We start from the raw sequence: 11,170 nt of genomic DNA on the forward strand, positions 1-11,170 counted from the left end.
TCATTCGGGCTTATAACGGGGGAGGCGCTTCCGAGCCAACCCCTACAGGAAATAGCAGGCACAAAAGGCACACAATCATCACAGAATTAGCAGTGATTTGGGCGAGAATCGCCACAAACAAAGTCTCAGGAGTCTCTGGCTGTTGATCTGCTGCCAGCCTTCGTTGGGCCGCGGCGACCAATGCTTTTACTGCTCCCCATATCACGGGCCGGTTTGGGACACTACACCTCCTCCGTTTCCGTCCCGTCGTTGTCAACTCGGGGGGCAACGCGGTCTCCTCCAAGGTCAGCTGAAACTCCGGTATGGGGTTCGATAGTCCCTGGTGCCACGCCATGTTGGTTAAGTGCCGGTCGCACACACCGAGCTGGAACCCACAACGGTCCTGCAGGGAGAGACACAGCAGCATATCCCCGACCCCAAGTGATTAGAGGTGCTGGGCCCAGCCACTGTGGATCGGGCAGCTGACGGTAAAAGACACGCGGTCTTTCCAGTACCTCAGATTTGTGAAAATGCCGATCCGCAGGGGTCTGCTGATCTGCGTTCAGTGTTAAATTATTTAAAGTAAACAAGAGGATATGCATTTGTTGTTAAATGTCTCCTAAGGTTCGGAGATGCAGCTCCCCTTGTTTTAATTGTTTATCTAGCAAGGTTTTGAGTGTGCGATTGGCACGTTCAACAATGGCTTGGTCCGTGGAATTATAAGGGATTCCGTGTGTAAGACGGACGTCCCAGTGGGCACAAAAGGTGGAGAGGGCTGCAGAGCAGTAGGCTGGGGCATTATCTGTTTTAATTTGGCAGGGGCGACCCATAACAAAAAGGCAGGCCAGCAAATGGTGAATAACTTTGTTAGTGACTTCCCCACGTTGTGGGGAAGCCCAAAAGAAAGCCTAAATAAGTATCAACGGAAACATGTAAAAACAAATAGGGGCGGAATTGTGGCACATGAGTAACATCCATCTGCCACAGCTGATTTGCTGCGGTACCTCGGGGGTTAACGGCATAAGAAAAAGTAGGAGCAGCAGCAGCACAGTGGGGGCAGGAACGAACAATGGAACGTGCATGATCAGCAGGAATGTGAAACTGCCGGGCCAAAACAGAGGCAGACTGATGAAAAAAGGCATGGCTTTCAATGGGGTCAGAAAAAAGGGAATTTACCCAGTGGCCCAGGCAGAGGGGTATGACTGCAAATATGAGCAACAAAGTAAGGGAAATGACAAGTGGCAAAAAGGTGCTGCAAAAACAAAAACAGGCGAAGGAGGTCTGCATCAACCTGAGGGGTAATGAGGGCAAGGGGTAAATGATCAATTACCTAATAAACATAATAGGTATCCACAATTAAATTAAACGGACAATCAGCAAAAGGTTGAAAGGCCAAAATAACAGCAGCTAATTCTGAGGGCAAAGGGGGATGGTAAAAAAAAAAAACAATCTTTTAAATCTAACACACAAAGTTGATCGGTTTGAGGAATTAAATTTGGATTTGGCAAGCCAAATTGCAAGGGGCCCATAGGTTGGATGCGTTTATTTATTTCCCTTAAATCATGTAACAGTCGCCAAGCACCCGATTTTTTCTTAATAACGAACACCGGGGTGTTCCAGGGACTAGTGGAGCTCTCCAGTCGCTGTGCTTGCAAATGCTGCTGCACAAGCGAATGAAGTGCTTTTAGCTTTTTTAGAGGGAGGGGCCACTGATCAATCCATACGGGCTCTAAGGATTGCCATACCAAGGGTAAGGCGGAGGGCACGGTGGGTGAGGGAGGGTTTTGGGCCATCAGATGTTAATATCGAGGGTGGTGTCTAACTTTGTAAGTAAATCACGGCCCCAAATATTGAGGTGGACAGGGAGCACAAAAGGGCGGATAGTAGCAAGGGTACGGCCTCCCGGTTTAGAGACCGTGACCCAAGACAAACTTTGGCGCCCGGGTTTACTACCCCCGATCCCCCACAATTCTTTAGAAGGAACCATAGGCCAATTAACCGGCCACTCCAGATCACGAATCACCGTAACGTCAGCTCCAGTGTCCACCAGCCCTGTAAAAGGAACATCATCTAAGAGAAGTGTTAACTGAGGCTTCGAGGGGCGGACTGACATTGACAGAGCAACAAGTGGAGAAGACGCGCTGTGAGACGGCGAGTGAGACAACGTCGATCCAAAGCCGCCTCCGCCCCGAGTTCGATCCTCGGCAGCTGGCACCTGATAGGGGACTAAAATCAATTGTGCAATTGACCGTCCACGCGGGAGCGACTGTGGAAGATGAGTCCACACCTGAACCTTAATAATGCCAGTGTAATCAGCATCAATGACCCCTGGAATGACAAAAAAACCCTGTTTCCCAACATGTGAGCGAGGGAGAACAAGACCTACAAAGCCGGCAGGGAGAGGTCCCGTCACCTGTGTAGGTATGGCACAGACCTCCCCTGGCAGCCGAAAGTCAGTGTCCTCCTGCATGATCAAATCAAGCTCTGCACTTCCAGCAGTCGCCGCCCTCATAGAGTCTACGGATTCCAAGGCAGAGGAGCGGTTGTCTGAGTAGGAAACACCCCCGTTTGGCCCTGGGTTCGGGGGGGACCCGTCGCGCGGTTTCCCGACCCGCTACGACACTGATTAGCCCAGTGATAACCTTTCCCACACTTGGGGCACTTCTTTGAGGGTCGGGCTGGTGCCTTAGATGAGCGGCACTCCCGCTGAAAATGACCCTCCTTACCACAGCGGTAACAACGCTTCCCCTCCTTCCCAGTTTTTCTCAGGGCGGCAGCCAGAACTCCAGCCTTGTGGGCTTGTGGCTTGTGTGCCAATGTTCTGGCACGCCCGCAGCATGTCTGAGAGCTCTCAGACAAAGCTTTTGGTAGGCTTGCCTGAATCTGGGACCTTCTTGAAAGCATGCTGGGCACAGGTGGAAATAATGGGGAAGACGGCCTGAGGGAGTTGAGACTGCATCTCAATAGTAGCAAACGGGCCCTCCCCTACCAAATGCTCATAAATGATACCGCGCTCTCTATGTACCTGAGCTTGGCGTTCTGCCATCTGCCGATACTCACTAAGCCAAATAACATACTGACTGGGTGACAACATCATGCGCAGCAGCGTTTTCCAATCCTCAGGGATTAGGGAGTACCCAGTACCCATCCCTTCAATGAGACCACGCACAAAGGTGCTAGTCAGGCCAAATTCACGAATTGCTTTCTTTACCTCTCTAACCACCGAGTATGGCAAAGTGGTCCAGGTGCCCACGGGGTTGCCCCGGTCATCATTCTGCCAGGTCACCGGGCAAACGGAGACCAGATCAGCCAGCTCCTCCGCTGTAAGATCTGATCGAGCTTTCGCTGCGTGAACCATTTGTTGCACCAGCGAAAGCTTCTGAGCAGATGCAGATGACCCTCCGGGGGGCCCCACGGGGGGAGGGTGATCACACACCGGCTCCGGTGGGGAAGGCCAGGGAGGCGGTGGTAATAGAGGCACTGGGGGCGAAGCAGGGGGAGGGATGGCTGCAGGAGCGAACGGGGGCGGCGGGATCGGCAGCCCCTCTGTTGGTGCTGGAGAGGGCCTTTCTGAGGCGACACGCTGTGTCGCATCGCCAGGAGTGGGGATGGCTGCAGGAGCAGACGGGGGCGGCGGGATCGGCAGCCCCTCTGTTGGTGCTGGAGAGGGCCTTTCCGAGGCGACACGCTGTGTCGCATCGCCAGGAGGGGGGATGGCTGCAGGAGCGGATGGGGGCGGCGGGATCGGCAGCCCCTCTGTTGGTGCTGGAGAGGGCCTTTCCGAGGCGACACGCTGTGTCGCATCGCCAGGAGGGGGGATGGCTGCAGGAGCGGACGGGCGTGGCGAGATCACCAGCCTCGCGAGGGAGGGCCTGTCAGAGGCGACAAGCTGTACCACATCGCGGCAGAGGTGCCAGGCATGTAAAGCCTGCACGGGCGCCCGAGGCTCTTCGTGCAATGTCTGGCTCAATTGCTCCCAGTCTGCTAGCTTAATTCTTCCGGCTTCAGGATACCACGGGCACTTGGCACGCACCTCCTGTAGCAGGAGAGTAAGTGCTCGAGCCGGGCAGTCATGCTGAGCCTTACGCAGCAAATACTGCAGCTCATTGCGGTGTTGCACTTGCAAAGCAGAGAGGGAGCTTCCCATACTTACCACAATGAAAAATACTCACCGGGATCCACGAAGCGGATGAGTGACGCGTCTGAAACCCTTGCCGGGCGAGGTGAGTGCTGCGGGCCCCACGTTTGGGCGCCAGTTGTGGCGGTTCAATGATGAGACAGAACACAGCTTTATGCAAGCAAACAGGCTGGTCAGCTGAGATGGGCCGTTCTGCCCCCCTGCCTTCCACCTTCTCCTTTTATTATATTTCTCCCCCTAAGCATTACACACTGCTACACAAAGGAATGTATGACATTAATTCATATACTTAGTTACCATCCCCTATCTACCACAATCCTGGTTCTCAGGCCTTAAGCCCAGGCTAAGAAAGCCTCCCACAGTTGCTGTCCAAACAATCAAGTTCTCATGGTTCATATCTAGCCCTTGTCCTTGGATAGAGCAATGTGTGCATTGCTTCTACGAAACAGTCAGGGTGTGCCCCGCCTGCTTCCAGGTGGAATAGCTAAACATTAACCCTTCACCTGTGCAAACCCCGCAACAGGGGGCAGATGTCCATAGCTATGCCAGGAAAAAATTACCCTTTCCTGGCCCATTATGTCTGCCCCCTATGGTTCCCAACATTCTCTTAGCTTTTTTGACTGCCACTGTCCTCTGAAAACTGCAAACTGAGCAGATGTTTTCAGAGAACTATCCTCCATGGCTCCAAGATCTTTTTCTTGAGTGGTAACAGCTAATTTGGAACCATCATTTTGTATGTAGAGTTTGGATGATGTTTTCCAATGTGCAGTACTTTTCTTTTATCAACTCTGAGTTTCATCTGCCATTTTGTTGACCAGTCTGCTTTGGACTTAAGTATATTGAATAATTTTGTCTTGTCTGCCAGTTTTGCCACCTTATTGCTTACCCCTATTTCCAGATCATTTATGAATATCTGGAACAGCACTCGTCCCAGTACAGATCCCTGTGAGACACCACTGGTTACCTCTCTCCATTCTGAAAACTGACCATTTATTCCTACCCTTTGTTTCCTGTCTTTTAATCAGTTACTGATAAATGAGAGACCCTTTCTTCCGCAAATGCTTACTTTTCTTAAGAGACTTTGGTGAGGGACCAAAGGCTTTCTGAAAGTCCAAATACAGATCACCCTTGCCCACATTTTTGTTGACCCGCTCAAAGAATTCTAATGATTTCCCTGTGCAAAAGGCATGTTGATTCTTCCCCAACAAATCATGTTCATGTGTGTGTCTAATAATTCTGGGTTTTTTTTACTATAGTTTCAACCAATTTGCCTGGTACTGAAATTAGGATTACAGGCATGTAATTTCTGGTATCGCCTGTGGAGTCTTTTTAGAAATCAGCATCACCTTAGCTATTTCCCAAGCATCTGGTACAGAGGTTGATTGAAGTGACAGGTTACATACCACAGTTAGTAATTCTACTTTTTCATATTTGAGTTCCTTCAAAACTCTTGAGTGAATATCATCTGGTCCTGGTGACTTATTACTGTTTCATTTATCAGTTTGTTCTAAAACCTCTGTGAAGGGTTCTCACCCCCGGGGTACAGACTTGGAGCTGTTGGAATCACTGAGCCCCCTAACCATTCAGCTGGGCTGTCCTCTCTCATACTGCTCTACTTTTGACACAACAAATCTCTCCATGCCCCAGCATGACAGCAGGTGGTGCCACATACCCACTTGAGATACCTGAGTCCTTTACCTAAGCCACTCCAGGAAAAACAGGACACAAGAGCCAATTTGCCAGCTCCCCAGATTACCTAGCTAATAAGCAAAATGCAAAATAAGCCTAACATGATAGATAGATATGAATTAGCAATTTCTCACCCTGTCTGATGATACAAGCCATCCACCAAGTTTTCATATGCAAGCTAGAAATCCTTTTAGCCTGGGACCAGCACTTCCCCCAGTTCAGTCTTTGTTCCTCAGGTGTTTCCAGGAGTTCTCTTGTATGGGGAGTGAGGCCAAGAGATGATGTCATATCCCATCTTACCGAGTGGAAAAATACAGATACCAAGATGGAGTTTAGTGTTATGTGGTCTGGTCACATGCCCTTGCATTCCCTGCTGAGTCAAAGCGGCCATTTTCCATAGGTTGTCCTAAGTGTTCTCAGGAAGGCTCACCAGGTGGGGGATAAGCTTCTCCTAGGGCCCATTGTTTCCACTAATGGCCCATGGCCCTGAATAAGCCCTTCACAACCTGCTGCCTAAACTGGAAGCATTTTGCCTAGTGGGTGTCACCCAGATGTAACTACATTTGAAATATAGATACATAGTCAATATTCATATCTTAAGAGACAGAAGTGATACATGAACAAAGATAGGATCATAATATTCTGCAAATCACAACTTTTCCATGGACCCTCAAAATACTCATTTTGTACAAGATGCATTATGACTATATTGTAATCATATCATAATTATTAGGGCTACAATTATATCACAGAGGTCACAGAAGTCACAGAGTCCTTGACTTCCTGAGACCTCCACAACATTTTCTGCCCTAGGTCTGGACTGCTATCAGCAGGCAGCCCCACAGCTCACAGCCACTACTGTCTGCAGCCCCCCGCAGCTCCTAGCTACTGGGCAGCAGGGGACCCTGGAGATCCATGGGGCCCCCAGAGCACCCACTCACTGCAGGCACCTGGGGTCCCCCCTGAAGCCCAGCCACAGTGGGCATTGCGGGAACAGCCCCTGGCAGCCCAGCTGTGGTAGGTGACCCCCTCAACAGCCCAGTTGCGGGGACCCTGCAGGAGCCCAGGTGCATCAGGTGCCAGGAGCTCCCCAAGCAGCCCAGCCAACAGGGCAGGGATTGGATGCAGATTGGATCCCACAGCAGCCCAGCCTCATCTCTTCCTCGGAGGCTCGGCCCCCAGCTTGGCCAGACCCAGGCTGCGGGACGAGCATCCCAGGGAGCCCAGGCCACTGTGGGGAGTGCCATATTCTCCACCTTCCCTTGATGGCATGCCCTGGGGGTTGGGGACATGGGCTGGGGGTTGCTTTCGGGCCCCCTGGCCTTCCTGACCATGGCAGGTGAAACATCCGGGCTCCCTAGGCAGCTGTTACCATGGTCTGGCTCATGCCAGGGGGGAGTGGTTTGAGCATTGGCCTGCTAAATCCAGGGTTGTGAGTTCAACCCTTGAGGGGGCCATTTAGCGATGTGGGGCAAATATTGGAGATTGGTCCTGCTTTGAGCAGGGGGTTAGACTAGATGACCTCCTGAGGTCCCTTCCAACTCTGATATTCTATGATTCTAAGCTTCCAGCCTGGCCAGGATCAGAGCCTTGGGAGAGGAAAAGGAGCAGGGGGTAGGGCCTCAGGGGGAAGAGGAGGGACATGGGGAGTTCCAAAGCTGTTTTGTTTTTGCCTTTTGAAAAGGTGGTCACCCTACAGTGAATGGGCTGGGCTGGGATAGGAATTAGCCATGCCTCTGTGGGGAACCTGAGGTCATTTCATAGAATCATAGAATCATAGAATATCAGGGTTGGAAGGGACCCCAGAAGGTCATCTAGTCCAACCCCCTGCTCGAAGCAGGACCAATTCCCAGTTAAATCATCCCAGCCAGGGCTTTGTCAAGCCTGACCTTAAAAACCTCTAAGGAAGGAGATTCTACCACCTCCCTAGGTAACGCATTCCAGTGTTTCACCACCCTCCTAGTGAAAAAGTTTTTCCTAATATCCAATCTAAACCTCCCCCACTGCAACTTGAGACCATTACTCCTCGTTCTGTCATCTGCTACCATTGAGAACAGTCTAGAGCCATCCTCTTTGGAACCCCCTTTCAGGTAGTTGAAAGCAGCTATCAAATCCCCCCTCATTCTTCTCTTCTGCAGGCTAAACAATCCCAGTTCCCTTAGCCTCTCCTCATAACTCATGTGTTCCAGAGCCCTAATCATTTTTGTTGCCCTTTGCTGGACTCTCTCCAATTTATCCACATCCTTCTTGTAGTGTGGGGCCCAAAACTGGACACAGGACTCCAGATGAGGCCTCACCAATGTCGAATAGAGGGGAACGATCACGTCCCTCGATCTGCTTGCTATGCCCCTACTTATACATCCCAAAATGCCATTGGCCTTCTTGGCAACAAGGGCACACTGCTGACTCATATCCAGCTTCTCATCCACTGTCACCCCTAGGTCCTTTTCCGCAGAACTGCTGCCTAGCCATTCGGCTCCTAGTCTGTAGCGGTGCATTGGGTTCTTCTGTCCTAAGTGTAGGACCCTGCACTTATCCTTATTGAACCTCATCAGATTTCTTTTGGCCCAATCCTCCAATTTGTCTAGGTCCTTCTGTATCCTATCCCTCCCCTCCAGCGTATCTACCACTCCTCCCAGTTTAGTATCATCCGCAAATTTGCTGAGAGTGCAATCCACACCATCCTCCAGATCATTTATGAAGATATTGAACAAAACCGGCCCCAGGACCGACCCCTGGGGCACTCCACTTGACACCGGCTGCCAACTAGACATGGAGCCATTGATCACTACCCGTTGAGCCCGACAATCTAGCCAGCTTTCTACCCACCTTATAGTGCATTCATCCAGCCCATACTTCCTTAACTTGCTGACAAGAATACTGTGGGAGACCGAGTCAAAAGCTTTGCTAAAGTCAAGAAACAATACATCCACTGCTTTCCCTTCATCCACAGAACCAGTAATCTCATCATAAAAGGCGATTAGATTAGTCAGGCATGACCTTCCCTTGGTGAATCCATGCTAGCTGTTCCTGATCACTTTCCTCTCATGCAAGTGCTTCAGGATTGATTCTTTGAGGACCTGCTCCATGATTTTTCCGGGGACTGAGGTGAGGCTGACTGGCCTGTAGTTCCCAGGATCCTCCTTCTTCCCTTTTTTAAAGATTGGCACTACATTAGCCTTTTTCCAGTCATCCGGGACTTCCCCCGTTCGCCACGAGTTTTCAAAGATAATGGCCAATGTCTCTGCAATCACAGCCGCCAATTCCTTCAGCACTCTCGGATGCAACTCGTCCGGCCCCATGGACTTGTGCACGTCCAGCTTTTCTAAATAGTCCCTAACCACCTCTATCTCCACAGAGGGCTGGCCATCTCTTCCCCATTTTGTGATGCCCAGCGCAGCAGTCTGGGAGCTGACCTTGTTAGTGAAGACAGAGGCAAAAAAAAGCACCCCTTTGCATTTCTGGGACAGCACAAACGGAGGGGAGGAGGGAGGAATCTGGGTGAGAGTGACTTGCCAGGACTCCTGTGTTTCAGATCCTCCCTCCCACACTCAGCTCTGTTTTGCCTCGGTGAGGAGTGGGCTCAGCGGGTGTGTTGGGTGCAGAGCCATCAACGGGGGAGAGTCTGACTGAATGGCTTCTCCTGCGGATCCTGCATTAATCATGTCTCAGACATGACTCAGTCTTAAGCACCTGGCTGAGGACGTGGGGGAAGGGTGGGTGTCCATGACCCCTGAATAGACCCTGTCCACAACGGTTGCAGCATGGCTGGGTCATGCAGCACCCTGAGTGCTCAAGAAAGGCCAGGACTATGACTACAGAACAGGTTTGCAGCTTCTTGTTTCATGGCTTGTGGATGTTTAACCAGAGATGGGACAATGTGACAGGCCAGGTATAATGGGAAACAAGATCCACACCACTTCTCTTAGTGATTGTATTTGAAGGAATTCTGAGATTGGAGCAACAACTGATATGGCCCTTTATTAGCCAAGATCCCACGGGTCCCCTGCTTCTCCACGAATATACTCACTTTGTAAATGTTGCTTCCTACCTTGGTCTCCTTCCTCCACTGCACTGTCCTCCCTCACCAGCCCCTCTCCCATTCCTTCAGGCCTTAGAACCTGTCTGAACCTCTCTGTAGAGAGTGGAGATAGCAGCTCATGTCACTATTGCAGGAGCCGGGTGATGAACTGGCCCTTCACTTGACGAACACCCTTATTATCCTTGCACGAAGGTGTTTGCTTTTCATACTGTACACGATTGGATTCATCAGTGGTGGGACCAGCAGGTAGACATAGCCCAGGAGAATCTGAAAGAAGTGAGAAGAGCTGTTCCCAAATCTGTGTATCACAGAAAGACCAATCACTGGAATGTAGAAGATCAGGACGGCGCAGACATGGGAGATGCAGGTGCTCAAGGCTCTGAGGCTCTCTGCGTGGGATGTGATGCTAAGCACTGTTTTGAGGATCATCACGTAAGATAGCAGGATGAGCAGTGAGTCCAGCCCCACTGTGGAGACTATTATGAACAAGCCATAGATACTGTTGACTGTGATGTCCGAACAAGCCAACTTCATGACCTCCTGGTGCAGGCAGTAGGAATGGGAAAGGACATTGGCTTGACAGTATCGGAACCGTTTCAGGAGAAAGGGGAGTGGGAATGCTAAGGCCACCGCTCTTAGCACAAGCACCAGTCCCATCTTGGCTATTCTCAGTGGGGTTAAGATGGAAACGTATCTCAGAGGGTCACAGATGGCGATGAAGCGGTCAAAGGCCATCGACAAGAGCACAGAGGATTCAATGAATGAAAGAGAGTGGATGAAGAACAGCTGAGCAAAACATGCATCAGGGCTGATTTCCCTAGAGTTAAACAAGTATATGCCCAGTATCGTCGGTATGGTGGCTATGGATAAGCCAAGGTCCGCGACGGCCAACATGGAAAGGAAAATGTACATGGGCTCATGGAGGGCTGGATCTGTTTTTATAATGAACAGAATGACCAAATTTCCTACTATGGAAATAACATACATTAAGCAGAAGGGGATAGAGATCCAGAGATGGATGTCTTCCTGCCCAGGTATCCCGCTGAGAAGGAACACTGCAGAGCTGAATTTGGTGTCATTGACAGCTGACATAATGTACTGGGCAGGTCCGAGGAGTATTGAGCTTTCCTTCCTGAAAGGAAAAACAACAGGAGACTAGATTATATTGAACGAGACATCTTTCTTCTCTCAGTGCAAGTCTAAAGACTTCCAGGAGCTCAAGGAAGATCACCAAAACATAGTGTGGCAGAGCTCCAACCTTGCCCCCATGGGTCCCGCACTTCCAGGCTGTTTATTATGTAGGCATATTCTTAATATTTGTA

At 50.5% G+C, this 11,170-nt stretch overlaps 2 protein-coding genes across 2 annotated transcripts; both read right to left on the reverse strand.

Moving 5' to 3' along the window:
* LOC142072583 (uncharacterized) lies at nucleotides 1-4,655 on the reverse strand. The gene is made up of 4 exons (XM_075129870.1): nucleotides 4,621-4,655; nucleotides 3,005-3,851; nucleotides 191-382; nucleotides 1-42 (listed from the first exon to the last, which is right to left on the reverse strand). Exons 1-4 carry the CDS (start codon nucleotides 4,653-4,655, stop codon nucleotides 1-3), a joined length of 1,116 nt encoding a protein of 371 aa, XP_074985971.1.
* Nucleotides 4,656-10,004: 5,349 nt separating this feature from the next.
* On the reverse strand, nucleotides 10,005-10,940 carry LOC125633255 (olfactory receptor 51G2-like). Its single transcript, XM_048842309.2, has one exon. The coding sequence runs from the start codon at nucleotides 10,938-10,940 to the stop codon at nucleotides 10,005-10,007; it is 936 nt and encodes a 311-aa protein (XP_048698266.2).
* Nucleotides 10,941-11,170: the final 230 nt, after the last annotated feature.

The sequence above is a fragment of the Caretta caretta genome, chromosome 1 (genome assembly GCF_965140235.1).
Source record: "Caretta caretta isolate rCarCar2 chromosome 1, rCarCar1.hap1, whole genome shotgun sequence".
Taxonomy (NCBI): Eukaryota; Metazoa; Chordata; order Testudines; family Cheloniidae; genus Caretta; species Caretta caretta.